The following is a 22,139-nucleotide window of genomic DNA, read 5'->3' as shown; positions in this document are numbered from 1 at the left end:
TACAAAAGACCAGGCTTTCTCATTCAAAGGCAAACCATTATTTTCTTGTCTAATGCATCTGTGGGATTTAAACATGTTTCTGTTGCTGCTTCATGATTCAAAGTCTCAGATGTGATCTCCCCACTATAATCCGACAGTAAAGTGCAGTTCTTCACCCGCTCCACTAGGCGGCAGAAGCGGGTTTCTCCTTCAGTCTGACGCTTCTGCTGCTTGACAACATGACGCTTGATGACAATCACAACAACACGTGCAGATCCTGCAGATGAGAAGATGACAACTCTTAATGTTACTTTAACAGCACATATTCCAGCTCAACTGCAAATAAAGTCGACACACAGACGGATAAAATGAGGGAACCGAGTATGTCACAAGACTCACCTGTAAGTAACTTTTAGCATGAAGTCAATTTCTCTTGTCACTAGTCGCAAGTCAGTCGCTAGTTGTAGCGTTACCTTTTTAATCTTTGAATGAATCGCCCTCTGATATTCACTCTATAAAGTGGAATAAGAAGGACTCAGTTGATATCGCATTCGTTTCTGGATGTATGTGAGAGTCAGCAGGAGTTGTGTCTTGTGTGAAGCTCTGATGTTCTCCTGCTGCTTCATGCTCTTCTACTTCCTGTTATGACTGGGATATGAGAGTAAAGCACTGCCTTTAAAATGGTATCTTAATTAAAATGTCGTAATATTACTACAAGCATGAAACAATAAAGTAAAGAGCAGTGACTAGACACTTTACAATTGGTTTTCTTTGCATAGCATTTCTAATATTGTTCTGATGTTTTGTAAGTCTGGCTTTCTTTGGATGGGGAGTTTTTCGTTCTGTGTGTTCAGGGTTTTCATAATTGTGTGGCCTGTAAGACAGTAATTGAATTAATAGCATCATGAGATGACTTTCTTTACAACCTGCACTCTTGCTGAACACATTGTCAGAACTTTAGATAAACAAATGAATCGGTAGTTCTTGTTACATGTATGAAGTAGAATAATGAGGAATCGTGGTTTTAGTCTCTGTTGTTGTTAGTTGTCTTACTGTATGTAATAATCTAGTGGATTGATGCTTGTTAATAGCATCAGTTGGTGTGTGTAGTGTATGTCAGGGATCAGTCCATGTGCAGGGAACATGTCATTTAGGATTACTGTGGTTTGAAGGAAGGTTTCAGCTCAAAGTTATAACTCCACTTGGGCAGTTCTTTACAACTAAAGTTTTTAAGCATCAAGCGTCAGCTCTCACACTGAAGGGTGGAAATAGGCTTTTTTTCCTATTATATTCAGTGTTATTGTCCTTTTGTAGCCTGTAAAACTGTAATTCAAATAATAGCATCATTTAAACTGAGAACAAATCATTTTCATATACTTTGTTTGCAACATATTTTCACACAGCTTTAAGATTTTTTATTTATTTTTTGTAGTCAGTTTACATTTATTTAGACTAACTTAATTTGAATGTTTTAGATATACTATATGTAGTAGGCTAATGTTTGTGTTTGTGTTTCCTCTACAGGATGTGTTTGGATCGTCCAGTCATCAGAAGCAGAGCTCTGGGACGTGTGGACAGACATTCACTGTAATGATGGACTTCTGCTGATGGACAGGTAAGACTTGTAATGTGTGAATGCTGTTGTTTGGCTCTAAACATGTAGGTTCCCATCATTTTCTTTTTGGAGGGTCACCCCTTTGAAAAGCAAATGATGGGAACCTAAATAGGTGGGGAAGGGACGGCCGGCCAAAATTTTTAGTCAGCTAAATTTTATTTCATTGTATCAAGAAGCATAACCCCTGCTGGACATTGTGACGGGGTTCGGGGGGGGACCCGAAACATCCCCGCCCCTTCACACATACACCATTCACTCATATCGCGGAGATCTGGCTGGACTCGAACCAGCAACCTCTGAAACCGTGAGGCAGCGCTCTTACCTGTGAGCCACAGATCTCTTGCTGAGACATGTGCTGGAACTTATATTTCACTTTTCTCCTGGATGAGGCCTGTGATTTTACAATAAATCAGGCTGAGATGGGGATTGAACCCACGCTTCCAGCACAACCTTGTCCACAACTAACATGTGTTTAGCCACTTGCACCACTGTGGCTTTCACGCTGAGAGTTGGTGTTTTTGGCCATTTTGTTCGATATAATCACAACAATTTAACACAAGCAAGAGAGGGATTTGAACTCGGATCTCCTTGATTAAAGCCCAACGCTCTTTCAACTGAACCACTGAGTCTGTTTAGTTAAAGGATGCTCTGGATGATTTTTTTATTGAGATTTTTGTTTTATTTAATAGAAAAGGCAGTAGTTGTTTGATTGGCTGGGATTGAACCAGCAACCTCTGAAACCATGAGGCAGCACTCTTACCTGTGAACCACAGATCTCTTGCTGAGACATGTGCTGGAACTTATAGTTCACTTTTCTCCTGGATGAGGCCTGTGATTTTACAATAAATCAGGCTGAGGTGGGGTTTAAACTCACGTCTCCAGCGCAACTTATCAGCCGAGAACGTGCATCTAGCCACTTGCACCACTGTGGCTTTCACACTGAGAGTTGGTGTTTTGGCAAGTTTGTTTGGTATAATGACAACAATTTAACAAGCAAGAATGGGACTTGAACTCGGATCTCCTTGATTAAATCCCAATGCTTTATCAACTGACCCACTGAATCTGTTGAGTGTATGAGTTTAAGGGTTTTATGGATGGGTTTTTATTGAGAGTTCTGTTTTATTTGATGGAAAAAACCAGGTCTGGGGTTTGAACCTTGTCTATAACTAACGTGTGTTTAACCACTTGCACCACTGTGGCTTTCACGCTTTTTATTAGTGTCTAGGGCCTTTTCTTTGATATAACAACTATCGATAACAATTTAATTTAAATTGTGGGGACAGCAAAATCAGGTGGGATTTGAACCTTAACTTCAAAACACTCTTACCATCACAGAACGTGTGTTTAACCACTTGCACCACTGTGGCTTTCACGTTGAGAGTTGGTGTTTTGGCCACTTTGTTTGATATAATCACAATTTAACACAAGCAAGAGAGGGATTTGAACAAATAACTGTATGAAAGACAAACGATTAGCCACTGAGCCACGGCATTTGTGATGTGTGATTTGATTCAGTTTGGTTGTGTTTTAGTTTACCTACAGCATTAATTAAAACAACAATTTATTGTCAGCAATAGTTGGATTTGATCTCAGGACTCCATTAGTAAAACACAATGTTTCGTCTCCTGAGTCACAGAGACTGAACTTCATATATCGAGGGATTTAAAACCATGTTTCCATTAAACTAAAACTGATAACACATACACTTGTTGTTAACATAAGTAACTTATGACTTGTGTCATGTTTTGTGAAAAATCAATCAGTCCAACACCCGCCTGCAAGCTTCTAATAATCCTAATGATCTTGATCAGCTGCTAAAGCTGTTTTTAATCAGGGTTGGAGATAAACTCAGGAAAGTGGCTCATCATGAGCAGGATTAGAATAGATACTTTTTTAAATCTATTTCCTCTTCATGCTGTTTTCATATATTCATGCAGATACACTTATTGTCCACAAGGTGGGGTACATGAACACATTAATCTGGTCTCATGCACGTGCCTGTTCTCCATCCATGATTCTCCAAACACTTGTCCTATGTAGAGATGCTGGAGTCTGTCTGAGGGCAGAGAAACACAGGGCAATGTGTCTGTTATATTAAGCATTAAAAAGCTGCCATTAGACACATTATATGGTCAGCTGTTTTATCATAATAACAATTTAGAATAAAAATGAATCAAGCTTCACTATAAATGTATAATCAGTGTAAAATCTGTATTTTTAGGTCTGTAAAAGCCAGAGTCTCACTCCTCCATTCATAACCTCACGAGCGTCCAGAGATCCAGAGACTCACGTGCTCCTCATCACGTGACAGACACAGACGAAGATCCAGCCAAGATTGACTATAAGTGCTGCACGAATCTGCAACCAAAACGACACAAAGTCATTGTCTAATTGTGAACAAACATAACAAATAAACAATATACATCAAAATAAAAGAATTGTGTAACATCTTTTGTCCCGTATTTTATGTGTTTGCCACTGAGTTCAACACAACATCTGTCTTACCACATCAACTGAGAGATGATATGAATAATTTAACGAAACTACTAGATCCATGTTGCTCTGTTGGTCGAGACCCTGACAAAACCATAGATTTGTTGTAAAACAAGTGAAATGTAAATGTGAGCCCTCTCACCTGCGACTCGCCACCTCGGGTTTGTAGTTTTATTGCGGATAAACTTTTTGACCACAAGAGGGAGCTGATGATCAGCTGTTTGTCACCGGCCATCAAACATTTAACCAAATAAAAATAGACTTAATTGCTTTAGTATGAACTTGTAAAAGTATGTGTGACGTCTTGGAATATAGTCAATCTGAATCCGAATCATTTTTGAGTCTGTTGGCACTAAAATACGACTCGTCAGATAGAAACTGAAGCGCAGTTTTCCACCCGCTCCACTAGCGGCGTAATCGAGCTTCAGGTTCATTCTGTCCTCAGCTTCAGATGATTGACAACATGACGCTTGACATTGAAAACAGTCAAAGCCACAACATGTGCAGTTTGTTTTAATAAGACTACACATTCTGCAGATGACAGCTCAGTGACAGACGCATAATGTCACTTAACAGCACATATTTCAACCCATAAACAAAGAAAAACAGTCAAACGCTGTGACGCTGTTGTTGTTGTAGTGTTACTGTAGGTAATAATCTACTGGATAGGTTACGGTTACATCCAGTAAACAGAATCAGAGCTCTGGGACGTTTGGACATTCACTGTATGAGACGGACATCAGCTCAGGCACAGATAAAGCTTCTTACATGTTGGTGTGTAAATGTGTAGGTTACCATCATTTTTTGTCTGAAGGGCCAGTCCTTTGAAAAGCAAATGATGGTAACCTAAGTAGGTGGGGAATATGGCTGATGACATTTTTTTTATAGCCATTTTCATTTTTTCCAGTCAAAAGCATAACCCCTGCTGGGACACCATGATACACCAGCCGCTTTATTGGATATAATGCAATACATGGTCTTTAACAAAAGCAATAGCAGGATTTGAACTCAGGACTCCAGGATCACAACACAACACTTTGTATCTTTAGCCACCGAAACCTGTGAGTTGATGGTGTGTTTGGACTGGTTTTATTGAGAGCTTTGTGTTATATGATGGAAAAATGTAATCAGATGCGAGTTTTGAACCCATGCAACTTTATTTACAAGTGACATGTTTAACCACTGCACCATTGTGGCTTTGATTGACATTTGGTGTGTGGTGCACTTGAATATACAATTTAACAAAGGTAATAGTGGGATTTGAACTCAGGTCTCTAAGATTAAAATCCAACAATTTGTTTCTTGAGCCACTGAGTCTCTCAAGGGGAGAAATGTTTTTGACGGGTTTTATTGAGAGCTTTGTGTTATATGATCGAACAAAACATTCAAATGAGAGGTTTGAACCCATATCTCTATTACCACTTTATCTGCAGGTGACATGCGTTTAAACACTGCACCATCATAGCATGCACAATGTGAGCATGTGAAGTGTTTAGAGACTTTTGTTGTATATAGAGTTTAACATGAGCAAAAGTGAGATTTGAACTCTAGACTCAATCTCCTGAACCACTGAGTCTGAGAAGCTGATTGGTGTTTTATTGAGGGTTTGTTTTCTGTGATGAATATCTTCAGTAATTGTGGGATTTTAACAAAGACCACCATGCATTATAAGGCAAGCAATTAGCCACTGAGCCACAGTGGTGTTTGAGTTGGTTCGAGTTGGTTGATTTTCAGTCTAGCTACAGCATTCAAACTCAAATGGGATACAAACTCAAGACTTCAGTATTAAAAGGCAGTGTATTATTTCTTAAGCCACTGAATTTGACAAGCTAAAAATATGTTTTGGGTGTGTTTTTAGCTTTGTGGTATATGAGGGAACAATTTTAACAATTGTGAAATTTGAACCAAGAGCTACAGACTTTGTGATGTTTGAGTTGGTTAAGCTTGGTTGTTTTTCATTTTAGTTACAGCTTTAATTAAAACAACAATGTAATGTCAGCAATAGTAGGATTCAAACTCAGGACTACTTTATTAAAAGGTAATGCTTTATCGCTTGAGTCACTGAATCTGTTGAAGGATGTTTTGGATGGGTTTTTCTTGAGAGCTTTGTGGTACATGATGAAAATGTTATCATTGTGGGATTTGAACCAAGAACTCCACATATGATGGACAAATGATTAGCCAGTGAGCCTTATACTTCATTATCTGTGTCCATTTATATGATGAACTTCATTGTTTTATCTGTATAGAAGTAATTTTAAGAAGGAAAAAAGGATGCATTTAATGTTTACATTGTGAGTTTGTCACTGAGAGCTGATCTGGATCATTTAACAAAATTACTAGATCAATGTTGCTCTGCTGGTCGAGACCCTGGCAAGATCATAGATTTGTTGTAGAACATTAAATTGAATTCCTCTCACTTTCGACTCGCCATCTCAGGTTTGTAGTTTGAATTATTAAAGCAGTAAACTTATTGACCACAAGAGGGAGCTGATGATCAGTTGTTTGTCAATGTGAGAGACTTTTGCTAGTATGAAAATGTTAAAGTATGTGTCGTTTTTAATGTGAGAAAATATTCTAATTCGTTTATCAACAAGTATGTCAACATAAGTATGTCAGATGTCACTCATTTGTTTAAAAGTACTGAAAGCATGACCAAAAAATAATGAGAACTGTCAATAAGATTTTTATTAAATCTTTGCATGTAAACTTCAAGATCCATCCAGAGTTCCAGATAGATGACTCGGAGCCTCCTCATCGATGGCATTGACGCAGTACATACTTTAAAATCCCCAAGGCACATGATACAGACCACAGGAATACTTTGAATCGATGTTTATCTGTTGGTTTTAATGAAAGGCAAATGTTTTTCTTCCAGACACCATAGTTATGGAATGGTTTGTTATCCAGATGTTCCTCTTCTTTTCTTGTAAATGTGGTTAATCCCTCAGAGAGCAAAAATGCTTTCTCAACAGCCTCTCATATTTCACGTTACCAAAGACCCATATTATTTAGACTGTAAACATCTTTTAATAACCCTTAATGAACGAACTATGAAAGATTACGCTTCATAATCTCTCCGAGACACACAGTAGCGTAGCAGGACGCATCCAGGTCAAAGGTTAGTGACAGACTTGGCTCCTCCGCAGTCCGCAAGCTGTATGTGATGTTCTGGGGCTTTGCGAGCAGGGGGCGATAACACCCCGGGACGTTGAGTTTAAGAGGAGTCACTCTAAAACGGCATGACCCCAAGCCATCCTGAGCCAATCTGTCCTGATACCATTGGCCCAGCAGGTTTTCTGGGTACTTGACACTATTTCCTGGCATCGGAAGAATCACCTTGAAGAAAACCAGCAGAAACATAAGAAACTGATGGGTAATGGTTAGCAGATAGCAAGAGAAAAAGAGACATTTGAACATAGTACCTGGTCTAATGAGAAAACGTCATCCTTCTCCTCCTCAGAGGTCACAACATGGACCTATGTTGTTGATATGACCACAAATAAAATAATAATATATATACTGTGTATATATATATATATATATATATATATATATATAAATAATATGATATATCTCTCTCTCTCTCTCTCTCTTTATATATAAAATTATGTAAAAAACAATATACATTTATGATTAAAGAACTAGTATATATATTATATATCCATATTTCCTAACCTGTGGAGCGTTCAGTTCCTCTGTGGTGCTTTTGAGTCCCGTTTCACATCTAGCCCGAACCAGATCTCCATGGACAGTCTTTAAGCCCAGTTTTTGAAGCCTGTATTTGGCTGCTTCGTTCCACACTCTGCTACAGTAAGAGTGGAGGTAGAAGACCCTCATGCTGTGGGGTAAACTGAGCCAGCCGCGTATGCAACCCTCCTGCCCGCTGCCATACCGGTGGAGTGCACGGAGCATAAGCCGCTCTCTTGCTTTGTAAGCTGGCATGAGTGCCAAGCTCTCCTTGGCATTCCCTGAAGAAAGAGATGTAAGGAAACGGCTAGTTGTTCTTTGGATGCACAGGAACTGAAATCTATAAAGCAACAATGTTTACTATTTATCTATATAAAGACTAGTACGTCAAACGGGTTTGGAACGAAACGATGGATCAGCAAAAAATGACCGAATTTAAATTGTTGGGTGAACTATTACAAACTTCAGCTGTCAGAGAAATCCCAGCACAGACCTGTGAGAAGAAAATGACGTTTCGCCTTGTTCTGGAGGTCATCGCCATCCTCTGGGGTGAAGAACAGCTTAACAGAAGCCTCCTGCTCAAAACACAAACCGTTTTAGTGCTTTCAAACAAAAGACGGTGCACCAAATTTAGACGTTAAATGGAAATAAATGGCATGAAGTGGTACTATTTTCTCCTTCAAGAGCGCAAGTCCTATTTGGTCTGCTTGGACACATGATCCACTTCCAAACCTCTGGGGACCGTAATTATTCACAAAGCCTCTGTTCTGTAAAACAAACAAAAAAAAAATTTAACCGTTGTGTTTGTCCATTTCAATGATTCATTAAATGCTGGTGAACATGCACATAATTACCTTCACATTTTCCACTGCCTCTTTCACAAGCTGATGCAGCTCTGCAAGTCCATGTTTCCCATGAGGCTTCAGGTCTCTTATGACAAGATCAAAGTGATTTCCCTGGAGTCTGCCAAGCTTAAGGGGTTCAGACACACGACGGACATGAGAGATCTGCATTCCTCTCCGCTCAAACTCTGAGACTTTGTCCAGCAACCTGCCAATAGATTTTTTATATATTTATCTAAATGGAGTGAAGTAAAACAGGGCTTTTCAAACTTTTTGATGACAAGGACCCTCAAATTTTTATGTCTATCTTTATGTCTAAATTTTTATAAACTATGTGAGAAAAATTGTTTGAAATTATAAAAATGTAAACAACTATTTTAGTTGTATTAATTGAAACGTAAATGGTTGTTATACTGTTAGTGTAGTAAAACAAAATATACAGGGATATATATATATATATATATATATATATATATATATATATATATATATATATATATATATTTAATAGAACAACATATTTGCCATTTAAAAAATCTTGTAGGTCATTGTGATAATTACAGAACCCCAAAAAATGAACGAAGTTAAAGGTATCTTCAAATCTTTTTATTTTTCTCTGACCTTTTTCTCATAAAATGCAGTTTATTTTACAATATTTAATTTTATTAAGATTTTTTTCTTGTTGTTAAGGTAAGGATATAAAATGACCCATTTTAGAAAGCAAAATAGTTTAACGGTAACAAATTAAAATCACTGTTACATGTGAATATTAAAATCACTGTTACATGTTTCATTAATATCTAAAGTTAACATTAACTTTTACAGTCCAGAAATGTTGTATTCTTTCAAATTTAGGATTCCCTAGCCTGGGTATCCCCAGAGCTCAGTTTGAAAACCTCTGGGGTTCAGAACATGGTCAACAAGACATTTCCACTAACTCATTTTTTTAATCATGTTCAAGAAAATTGAAAAACCAATGGGAAAAGACTGGGCTAATTAACCAATGGGAAAAGACTGGGCTAATTGACCAATAGGCTGTTTACCGCTCTGGAGAGATCTTTTTCACCACCATGGCCTGGTAGGTGATGGCTCGCTTGTCTTTGATTCCTGCGTAGGTAAAATCGGACGGAAGCACTCCAAGTACTGCAGCCATGTAGCTGATGGCCTCCAAAGTCTCCAAGTTCTCCTTCCGCAGCGTGAAAGCTGAGGGGAAATGAAGACTTGCATTTAAGGCTGATTTCCAAAGAGGATCAGTTATAAATGATGAAAAGTAATGTGTCTTCTCCACTCACCTGTGTATAATGTCACCCCCTCCTCTTGACAGTCTGCTATTGTTCTCTTCTTGGGCTGTTTACTTCTCTCCCTTAGTCTCACTGTAATGGAAGTCTTCTGCTGGTCGATGAAGCTCTTGGTTTCCACAAGCTTTCCAAACCGTCTGCTAACAAAATGATGAACTGAAGTTCGGTGCTCCTTGCTATCATCGGGCAGGAAGGTGAACACAGAGCCGGGTACTTTGGCATCGATGAACCTGAAGAACTCCTCAGCTTCTCCTTCAGAGGCTAAACTGGCGAGCTCCTTGAAGTCTGGGTCCTCTCTGACCCGAATCTCTGATTGGTTGGTTAAAGTCTGAAGGAAGGGGAAGTTGTATCGTACTGCTCTGTGAACAACAGCTCTCAGGTGCTTATCAGGATAAGTACCCAAAGACAGTTCCACCTTTTCTTGGTCACAAATTTCATTTGGATTTGCTCTCAGTTTGTTAGTGAAATGTTCCAACTCTTCGTTCATAGCTGGACCCAGGATTAGATTCAGATCAAAGCAATCCTGATTTAAAATGTCAGTGTCATCTGGTTTAGATGGTTTTAATGCATCACCCCTTTTATTAGCTTGACTTTGTTGAGGTTGTTTTGTGTGTTCTTCCTGAACATTAGGACTGTTAACAAGTTGTCCATGTGTGTTAATCTCAATAACCACAAAGTCTTGGGGTGAGTTTTTTATAGTCCCATAGAAACCTTCATGGTCTGATATAAAACAGTGGAGAGTGTCCCTCTCCATTCTTGAGGTCTAAACAAAAGCACACTTAGCTATTAATTCACCAAATCATTTTATTATCATGTTAGAGATGTATCAACTTGTTGTATAAACATTGGATGTAAAGGTATAATGAAATGGAAAGGCGGATTTAATCGTGTTAACATTACAATTATTACATAAGAAAAGGTCGTATCACTGTTACAAAGGCTCGTGCGTTAAAAACTGTTACGTCATAAAAGAATAAAAAATGCATGCGAAAATAGTGCGTTCACTCACCGCGTGCTATTGTTGTCACAGTTGATTACTTCCGCAGCACGTGGTACCGCTCTTAAAGGCACAGAAGCAAAATTGCAAGCATCATAAGGGTTAGATCTCCCATCTTCCAAACCTGTATGAATTTCTTTCTTCTGCGGAACACAAAATAAGATATTTGAAGAATGTCAGTAACCTAACAGTTTCTGGCCCCAATTGTCTTCCATTGCATGTATTAAACTAAAATTAAATTGAAACAAAATTAACATGCACTATTCTTCATGTGATAGATAGATAGATAGATAGATAGATAGATAGATAGATAGATAGATAGATAGATAGATAGATAGATAGATAGATAGATAGATAGATAGATAGATAGATAGATAGATAGATAGATAGATAGATAGATAGATAGATAGATGTCTAGGGCCCATCAACTGTTTGGTTACCCATATTATTAAAACTATCTTCTTTTGTGTTCAACAGAAGAAAGAAATTCATGGAAGGTGCAGTAAATGATGACAGAGTTGTCATTTTCTGGGTGAACTATCCCTTTCAATGACGAATATATATATATATTTATAATATATTTTACTCGCATATATATATATTTTTTTAAATTAAACACTTTCTATCCTTTTGCTATCTAATGTACTGATTACAAAATTTGTGAAGGATGTTGTCACATTAAAATAGCATGTATTAAACTAAAATTAAATTGAAACAAAATAAACATGCACTATTCATGCGATAGATAGATAGATAGATAGATAGATAGATAGATAGATAGATAGATAGATAGATAGATAGATAGATAGATAGATAGATAGATAGATAGATAGATAGATAGATAGATAGATAGATAGATAGATAGATAGATGACTCCAAATGTATATCTTCAAATCTTTTTTATTTTTCTCTCTCTTCTTTCTTATACAATGCATAGAAAAAGACATTTAAGACTCTACAATGATTCGGTTCCAGACTTCATAATACCCTTACACAGGAGAAATGTTAATAGTGGTTTGCCTGTTGTTAATCAGCCGATGGACCGTCCCAGCTGGAACTTACAGTCCCTTCCCTTATGAGTGGTTTCAACAGCATCTCAAGCGAACTGAACATGCACTGTATACATTAGTGTGGTTGCAAATGGCATGAAATGGAAGTTGACCATTAGTTGACATGTAAACATTCGTTCAGACAGACAGGATGGCCATAAACCCGAAACCATGGACACTCAGTTCAAGATGTTAAGACAACGACACCATCTGGACAAACAGCTGTACAGGCTTAGAAAAATAGTATCTCTGCAGGTTTAGTCTTCACTAGAAGAAAAATAGCTAATAGCTTTTTCAGATTTGTGTTATGACTGATTCTACTATAATCATATCTCTATAATTAAACAATCCTACGTTAAAAAAAAAAAAAGCACAAGACCAATTTTTAAGAATTAATACATATTTAAAAAGGTATTGGAACATTTTCAGCACATTATTCTTGGCAAATCCTTCATTGAAATCATCCCTACCTTCTCGCTACAAGGTTCAGTGGCTGTCAGAATACTGATGAGCTTGTCAAGTGATTTATTTGGTCGCTCTTTAAGAAATTTTTCAACCTAATCAATCAGAAAGTTAATAAATAATGCTTATGGCCTCATTCAACAGATCTGAACTTCTGACCTTCCTGATCAGACAACCACATGGAGCAAGATTCACGGCTGTGGACTGTTTAATTTTCTGGGCTTGTTTTCCAAACATAAATCTTGCCTAATCTCCAAAGCCAATTTCCTGGATAAATATAAACGCTACTCCTCAGCTAAAAATGTATTTTTACTGGAAAGCTACCATTGGCGTGCAATATATACCTGGACTAGATCGGATATCTGTTTATGGGAAACCATCTCTTAACGTTTTTTTCTTAAAAAATTTCTTCAAAAAGGGTTTTCCTCAAAAATCAATATCTATTTCTGGAAAACAAGCACTAAATGGAGTATCTATTTCAACAGTATTGCACTCTACATCATAATATTGGCTAATATGCAAGTAAACAGCATAATAGTGTTAAAACTATTACCAGGAACATCACAGACGGCATCCTTGAATGCAAGTGAAGCTTCGTAAAATACATTCTCGTGTACCTCAATCTGTGTTCTTCGACATAGCGTATCATATTGCAAGCTACAAAATGTAATTTCACAGGCTTAGTGTTTTACTTTGTGCATAGATCAGTCTATAGGGCTGTGGTCTAGATGAGTCAATGGAAAATGGAAATTTGTTTCAGGACGGGGATTCATTAGACTAAGTGGAATGTACCACTGTCAATCTCGGAATAGGAAGAGGTTTAATCGTCATCGCCACCGTCCCCCGGCGGCCGCGTGATTCGACGGACCCCCCTCTTCCCGGTTGGCCCCTTGGGTTTGGCAAAAGCTTGCTTGTGCGCATGCTGCTTGGGATGGACCTCTTCGTACAGGAAATCACTGGTTAGTTCATCCCCGTTTTCAATTTCCAGCTGAAAGGATGAAGAATTAAATGAGAAACTATAACGTTAACATTATTGTAAATAGTCTGATTGGGAATTTATGCTGTAATGCACTTAATACTGCAGTAAAAATGGTTAGGCGAGCATATAATACCTTTTTTGCAATTTCAATGCCCAAGTTTTTCTCCACTGTGTCTACGAGAGGGTTTTTGCAGCTTGAATACAGCATTCTCTCTTTGATGCTGCATTTATAACCAGGCATAGAGTAAATGAACACTGGAAACACAAACACACACAAAAAAAAGCATTAAAACACTTTTTTTTTTAAAAAACTTGTTTTTAACTTGTTCACACTTGACAATAAGTGGAAAAAAGTGCAGAAAGACAAAATGCATCCATATCAATGATACATTCTCTAAAAACAAATCTCGATATCTTATGCAGTGTTAATTTTCACAGAAATGTATTTTGCATCAAGGATTTTAACAGAAAAATTAAACAATTATATAAGGAATTTTGTTAAGAAAATGATATTTGTAGGAAACAAAGCTAAGCCTTGAGACAATCCTTTATGACAAAATTCAGAAGAGCATTACCTTCTCAGGAATAAATTACGTTTCAAAATATACTAAAATAGAAAACATTTTAAATTATAACAATATTACAGTTTTTACTGTATTTTTGATCAAATAAATGAAGCCTCACTAAGCATAAGAGTCAAAGAAAAATGTAAAATATATCTATATATATATATATATATATATATATATATATATATATATATATATATATATATATATATACACACACACACATTCTATAGAACGTATTTATACATAATTTTTTCATCTATAAACAATTGATTACCTGTGGATTCGAGGTAGTCTCCTTCATGAGAGTGTTTGTAGAGGAAAAAATGATATCTAGCCGCATCATTTGGGATCCTCTTAGGCAGATCTTTCAGATCCGTAGGAGCCGTGCTGGACAACTTGATGGATTCTTTAGGAAAATCTATTTCCTGTTAATGGGATGGACATGATCAATAAATATCATTGAATAGTTACTCAACAACATGTATTTCAATTCTGTCACATGTTGGGGGTTGTGTGGCTAAGAGTCAGCCCAACCAGTCTGTCAACAAGTTCAGGCCATTATGCACAGGTGTTATTTCTTTAAGTGCAATATATAGAACAAAGGGTTAAAAAGAGAGATAAGATGCTATTGTACAGAGATTCTGGGAGTGGTGGAGGGAAAAAAAGGCCTGAAGTACCAGTTGAACGTAGTTAATCCTTTTCTCCCTGAACTGCTCCAGAGCCTGAATAGCTTCTCTCTGCATAGGGAACGCCACTCCCTGAAGAGTCTGCTGCTTTGTGTCAACATGGACGTCTGTCTGCAACTGAAAACACACATACAACCTTAACAATGTGTATGCACTGACCTATAATAACCAAAACAGTCACAATGATTGTTAAATGATTAGTTAGGAACCAGAGCTCTACAATTCATGGTGTAGTTTATTCTTCTTCTGTCTACTACAGGTTATTGCACTGCATACCTTTACACACAAACCTTTCCTTTACAAAGAGCTTTTTGCACTTTAAAACACTGCACATACTACACACTTTATTATTTAATATACTAAGTAAACATACAATTTGTTTGCCATATTTATATACTTTACTGTAAATAACTACTTACTTTTTTTCTTTCTCAAAATTGTATTGAATGGTATATATATATATATATATATATATATATATATATATATATATATATATATATATATATATATATATATATATATATATATATATATACATATATATATATATACAGTGCAATGCATAAGTGAATACACCCATGCTAAAGTTGACTAAAAAGAGGAATAAAAAATCATATTTTGGAAATTGGAAAAATCCAACCTTTAAGGACACCAATTTTCTTTGTGAATGAATAATGTATCGTAAATAAATGTTCTTCCTTAAAATAAAGTTCCCTTGGCCTTTGGAATTAAAATAGCCCCACATCATCACATAGCCTTCACCATACCTAGAGATTGGCATGGGGTACTTTCCATAAGATCATCTCTCAATGCAAATCAAACTAGCTTTTAGGCTAACTGAAATAAAACCATGCCAATCTCTAGGTATGGTGAAGGCTATGTGATGATGTGGGGCTATTTTAATTCCAAAGGCCAAGGGAACTTTATCCTAAAAAAATTTTTAAAAAAATACTTAAAAATAAAAATCTGCCTGCCTCTATGGGAATTTAACATAGGGGTGTACTCACTTATGCACCATGTATTTTAAGGAAGAACATTTATTTATTTACGATACATTATTCATTCACAAAGAAAATTGGTGTCCTAAAAGGTTGGATTTTTCCTAATTTTTTAAATTAAGGCATTAAGTTCAATTTCCAAAATATGATTTTTTATTCCTCTTTTTAGTCAACTTTAGCATGGGTGTATTCACTTATGCATAGCACTGTATATATATATATATATATATATATATATATATATATATATATATATATATATATATATATATATATATATATATATATGCACTACTGTTGAAAGCCTGAGCCTCAACCAAATGCATTTCAATGTACAAATTGTCTTTGACTTTTGTATATATGACAAATAAATAAACTTGAAATTATTAGAATGATTTCTGAAGGATCATGTGACACTGAAGACTAGAGTAATGGTTGCTTAAAATTCAGCTTTGCCATCAAAAGAATAAAAATAACATTTTCAAATAGAAAACATTTATTTTAAATGGTAATATTGTCGTTTTTACTCTCTGATCAAATAAATGCAGTCTTGGTGTGGTGTGCATAAGAGAATTTTTTCAAAAACAGTAAAAATAAAAACTTCATGATCCCAAACTTTTGAATGTCACAAAACATAAATAATATTAAATATATTTATATTATATACACAATAAAAATGGACATGTCAACACTGCACGCCACATTCTGTGTTTCCCCCACTGAATGAACTTCCTGCTTTGCTTCTCTGACTCCTTTCATCTAGGATTGGGACCAGCGTTTCATCCACCCATCTATAAAATCTCTCTTTCAACAAATTAATAAAAATAAAACATCACAAAGCTGCTTTCCTCTCCTCTTATACATGTAGATTAGTGTAGTATTATCTTTCTCCCACAGCTGCTGCTCAAAGGGAGTTCAGGGAGCCTTTTGATTGGTTCATTAAGCTGCCTGTCATTTTGCAACAGCCAATGAGGCGTTTAAGAGTCAGAGCATATCCTTTTATGGTTTATGGGAGTTTGTATGCACTGCCAGCAGCATCCTTAGCAATTGGTTCCAGAAGCTGGTTTAAATGAGAGAGAGTGCATGGGACTGAGCTTCTCTATTTTTAGTCTGCGTATGTTTGAGGTCAGATATTACATTTATGTTTTTAGCAGACTCTTTTCCACAAATCATGTTAATACACTAGGCTTTGACATGATGTTGTAAATAGATCAAAACAACAAACTGCATTACAAGATATATACAAATATATCAGATCTACAACATGCATATTGCTAAGCAAACAAACTACCAATCTTTAGTTCACAATGCAGTGTAGTGCACTAAAACCATTCTGGCCTAATGGCTTCTAAAAGAGCAGCCTCAGTTAACAGAGACGATTTTGTGCCAAACGAAACAGTGTTTTACCTCAGGTCATGAAGTTACTGGATACAAAAGGCCTGAGGCGGACGGTTGGAATGATGTGGTTTTCACATTATTTTAATAAAACCTCAGCAGGGCCTGACTAAGGTGTACACCCACGCTGTGTTTACACTGATGTCAGCATTACCTCATTGAGTTTGATTTGCCTCAGTTCCTCCTCTGCTGCAGTCAGAGGCAGAGGCGCCGCCTGCGAGGTGAGGTACTTCCTGTAGCCGTTTAGAGAGATATCATCCTGGCCAGAAAGAGACGCGTTAGTGGGGAAACCAACGGCTGAGATTCGCTCATGAGAGAATTTGAATAAAATGGCAGCTGATATATGTCATACCTTCACTGTGCCAAAAATCTCCTCTTTAATGTGGCCACCACCAAACTCTTTTTTCAGCGTGGCCCTCGTAGCAGCATACAACATCTTTTGTCGGACCTGAAAGAAAATGAAAAAATAGGTTTCTGATTTTTTTTAGGATCAGATAAATGTATTTTAACAGGCCAACATGCATCTGTAACCAAGAACTTTTAACAGGGATGATCAAAAACCAAGGAAACATATATAACAACAATATAAAAAAGCAATACATGAAGAAAATAAATAAATGACAACATGTAATAAGAATACTCAATACAATTATAATAATAACATTAATATTATTTCTGTTTCCAGATCAACCTTAAAGTTGTTTTGTAATAGAAGAGCAGTTTGAGCAATTTTATCTTGCTCACAATCAGCATGAAAGACTTATTTGGGTGCGAATGAGACTCTGGCCGTTTCAGTCTCTCTCTGTTTAACATTGAGGGAAAAAATTAGAATGGCAAATTTTGTAGCACTATATCAGGTCACCCTATGACCCATGCTTTCCATAAAACCAAATGTATACATGTATATGTGTGTGTATATATATATATATATATATATATATATATATACACACACACACATATATATATATATATATATACACACACACATATATATATATATATATATATGCACACACACACATACACACACACATATATATACATACACACACACACACACACACACACACACATATACATACATATATACATATATATATATATATATATGTGTGTGTGTGTGTGTGTGTGTGTGTGTGTGTACTGTGATATTTTTCTTCAATGCAAAGACTCCATTATATGAGCATAACTGATATTTTCACTCTGTAAACGATCACAGTACTAGTGGATCTCCATAGATATCCACGTTCACTTTACACATACTCTTTTGTTATAACAATGGTACAATATCCTTGATGATCATATCCACATAGTACTATAAAATAGGCTGTTTTAATATGGACAGGCTTAACTGGGATATTTCTTTAAAGAGCTTTAAACCAGAGACACTATATATGGAGTGGATGGATTAAAAAGCACTGAGTGGTGTCATCTCATGATTTCCTTTGGCCTCATACGAGCTGAAAGACGAAGACATCATGCAAACAAACAAACTCACTGGAGAGTGATCCGGAGACCAGGCCAGAAAGATCCACTCGTAACCCTGGTTGTTGGTGGAATCCAACCTGTAGAGAAGGTACGAGGGCATGTCGTCCTCCAGGAGTGGAAGAACATAGCTGTCCCATTCCTGGTCCCATTTCTTGGCAGCCCGTTTACTTCCGCCAAGAACTAACTTCTCTACAGGAAGACAATGGAGGAAAGGAAAGTGTGATATGAGTCTTTGGTCATACATGGACATACATCCTTTTTTCTATTTAAATCTTCTATTTAGTTCACTCAAACGCAAAACAAAAAGTACAGAGCATTATTCAACAGCTCAGAAAATGTGAGGTAAAGAACAAAAAACAACAATAAAACAAAGTGAACATAAAGCACGAGCAAACAGAAGATTTGGGCAGATAAAGGAATTTGAAACCCTTTTTCAAAGTTTCTTGTTTTGTGTTCATAAATAAAATTATGGTTTTTATTGAGTAAAGGCCTGTTCACACCAAGGCCGATCAACAATGAAGATATACCAGTAGTTATAAACATCATAAAAAAATTATAATTTTCACAACAATTTTTTTTTTCAGTTGATGAATGATAAAAACATTGACAGCCAATCAGAATCCACTCAACTTTAAAGAGCTAGAGCATTTAAAGCAGCAGACGACAAAACTTCAGCACGCTAATCTAGTTATCTTTATAGTGATTGTTCTTGGTGTGAATGGGCCTTTAGTCTTGATTTGTGAATGTAAAAGAATGTTTGCTGAAAATAAAAGAATAAAGATGTAATTTTATTTTTCAGAAAACTTTGGAACTAACTTAAAACATCGTAAGGTTCTAAATTGAAAACTTTTTTAATGTTTCTGTCATGTCCAATTGAAAATGCAAGTGAAATAAAAAGGTTTCAATAAATGTTTGCACATCTGATCTGATGTGTCAAATTAAGTAAAACTGTTCTCTCACCATTTTCAATCACTACTTTGATGAGCCGATATTCTCCATTCCGAGCCTTTGCAAAGATTTCTTTCACTTCCCCGGTAGCTGAGAAGAGAAAGCACAGGGCGAGAAAGAACAGGACACAATGAATCCATTTATTCTGATCCGAAACAAAGCTGACCATCTCTGGATAACGGAATTGAAATTTGGCTGATGAACTAAAGCGAGAAATCTAAAGAGGCATTGTTAGGGGCAGTTTTAGGAGACTGTTGTCCATTCCTGGAGTATGTTCTTTGAAATCTTTGCAGAAATCACAATATTATCATGCAAAGTGATCTTTAATTAAACCATTAGCATAAATGCATTGATTCATAGTAATGTGTTGTCATGGTAACACAACGCCACTGCAGTAAAAGCTCAATCAATATAACTTAAACAGATGTCCATTGCATAATGCCTGGCAACAGCTTTGGATAAAGGTGACACGGTTATTACAGCTGGACCTTTGAAACCTGCTGTCTTCCTTATGAGTGCTCAATCCTCAACTCCAGTCCGACTACACACACACTGATAGTGAAAGACCAATCGGAGTTTATTTGCATGCCCATATTAGAACAGCAAAAGGCAGAGTACACTTGACACAGATTCACTGTCTGCCTCTGGTTTGTTTACTGCTAGCTCCCAATAAAACTATATAAGGCAAATCAGTCTCAGCAACGTCCACAACAGGTTATTCTGTTTACAGACAATCGCCAAATAAAGAAACATGCATTACAGCGATGTTTAAACTCCGTCCGACTTAACGTTATTTGAATCGGCGATAAAAGATCGTAAAGGATTTTACCTTGGATGCCGGTTTGATGAGACATTCTCGTTCTCTTGCGTCGGCCGGTTGGTTGAAGGTAGTAGTGAAAGAACACGGAAGTAGGAGAATGAACTACAGTAATTTGATAAGCCTGTCATGTGATGTCATTACGTGACCCCGCCCACTGCGGCGTGCGTGTGCTTGTGCTTTTTTTTTTTTTTTTTTTTTTTTTAGGAATAAACTCTATAAATATAATTTTTATAAATATATGTAAATATAAAAATTATAACAGAAGTTGCCTTAAAAAGCAACTTCCTAAAGTTGCCCTAAAAAATAAAATAAACGAGACTAATGAAATAATAAAATACTTTCTTTATTTCTAAAAATGCCATTGTTCTTTTTTTAAATTGGTGGTAATTATAACTAGAAAAGGAAAGTTAGCCAAGATCTTTTTCCTTAATTTTTATGTTATATAATGGTTACATTATTATCAAATAGCCTACTGAAATTAACATTGATCGAATTGTATCATAACATCAAGCCGTGAATCTTGCTCCATGTCAGTATTTTTCAAACTGGGGTCCAGGGACCCCAAGGGGGTGCAAGGGGGTCTGTGCAAAATCTGAAAGAAAAACAGTGTAAAAAAGGATGATCATATTTGGGGCTTGAAAACTCCTGCAGTTCATTTTCAGTTCATACTGAGAGAAGCAGAGCGCCTGGCATTAGGCTCTGATCCTGGGACTGATCTTGGAAATGGTGGAATTTCTCAAATGCAGGGTGGGGTTGCGAACATCCCACAGACATATAAATATACAGCCAGACTAGAGTGTTGACTCAGTTACTGTGTGTGTGTGTGTGTGTGTGTGTGTGTGTGTGTGTGTGTGTGTGTGTGTGGGAGGGAGGGGTGGCACTATAGAGCAATGGCAGGGTAATTCATAGTCAAAGCAGACTAAACCTTCCTTGTGAATTAGAGGTTACTGGGCCACACACCCCAGTGCCAAAGGCCTTAATCAAGATCCTCTGCGATAGTTGTGTGTAATAACATATTCTATTTAAAGAATACATTTCTATTATTACACAAAATTGGCTGCTTGCTAATTACTAAAAAGTAATCTGTTCCTTACTGACTCCTCTCGATGAAAGCGTTTTAAAGCAACATTTTATCAATGAATCCAGCATTCCAAGAAAGAATGAATTGTAACGTTCCATTCCTTCCTCATCCATTAGTTTATTCTGACCTGATAAAACAATGTATTTTGTAATATTGTCTGAATACCTGATTCATGCAGCAGGGGACATTCATTGTGATTTGTGCAGCTTCTGTCTATCGGTTATGTAAAGCACACAAAGGACAAGTGAATGTCACATCTCACAGCTGTGAAAAATGCAGAGAGCCTGGATTTTCACAACTACTCACATTCAATATGTTCGAGAATCATTTATAGAGGAGACGGAGTGATGAAGCCAGTCAGTGTAACGGGGATGATTAGGAGGCCATGATGATGGACAGAGGCCAATAGGCAAATTTATGGGATTTTTTTATGACCACATAGTCATGAACTCGGTTTAACGTCTCATCCGAAAGACGGTGCTCTTTGACAGTATAGTGTCCCCATCACTACTGGGGCGTTAGAACCCACACAGAACACAGGGTGAGCGCCCCCTGCTGGCCTCACTAACACCTCCTAGTTTTCCCAGGAGGTCTCCCATCCAGGTACTGACCAGGCTCAACCCTTCTTAGCTTCAGTGGGCAACCAGTCTCGGGCTACATGCAGGGTGATAAAGCACAAGCATTTAAGCACACGAATCAAAGTTATTTCTGGAATATGCAGTGTTTTTCAGTGCATGGAAT

The 22,139-nt window shown here is 36.8% G+C and overlaps 2 protein-coding genes across 2 annotated transcripts; both read right to left on the bottom strand.

Annotated features, from left to right (window-relative positions):
• Positions 1 to 6,751: 6,751 nt before the first annotated feature.
• pus7l (pseudouridine synthase 7 like) lies at positions 6,752 to 11,006 on the bottom strand. Its single transcript, XM_079868203.1, has 9 exons — positions 10,927 to 11,006; positions 9,912 to 10,680; positions 9,663 to 9,822; positions 8,632 to 8,827; positions 8,446 to 8,544; positions 8,271 to 8,352; positions 7,766 to 8,058; positions 7,513 to 7,566; positions 6,752 to 7,426 (listed from the first exon to the last, which is right to left on the bottom strand). The coding sequence occupies exons 2-9, from the start codon at positions 10,669 to 10,671 to the stop codon at positions 7,139 to 7,141; spliced, it is 1,932 nt and encodes a 643-aa protein (XP_079724329.1). The 5' UTR covers positions 10,672 to 10,680; positions 10,927 to 11,006; the 3' UTR covers positions 6,752 to 7,138.
• Positions 11,007 to 11,797: 791 nt separating this feature from the next.
• twf1b (twinfilin actin-binding protein 1b) lies at positions 11,798 to 20,441 on the bottom strand. Its single transcript, XM_079868679.1, has 9 exons — positions 20,327 to 20,441; positions 19,510 to 19,587; positions 18,560 to 18,738; positions 17,411 to 17,506; positions 17,213 to 17,317; positions 14,654 to 14,779; positions 14,251 to 14,401; positions 13,538 to 13,659; positions 11,798 to 13,413 (listed from the first exon to the last, which is right to left on the bottom strand). Exons 1-9 carry the CDS (start codon positions 20,349 to 20,351, stop codon positions 13,246 to 13,248), a joined length of 1,050 nt encoding a protein of 349 aa, XP_079724805.1. The 5' UTR covers positions 20,352 to 20,441; the 3' UTR covers positions 11,798 to 13,245.
• Between the last annotated feature and the right edge of the window lie 1,698 nt (positions 20,442 to 22,139).

The sequence above is a fragment of the Squalius cephalus genome, assembly GCF_949319135.1.
Source record: "Squalius cephalus genome assembly, chromosome: 4".
Classification (NCBI taxonomy): domain Eukaryota; kingdom Metazoa; phylum Chordata; class Actinopteri; order Cypriniformes; family Leuciscidae; genus Squalius; species Squalius cephalus.
This window is presented reverse-complemented; position numbering and strand designations above follow the sequence as displayed.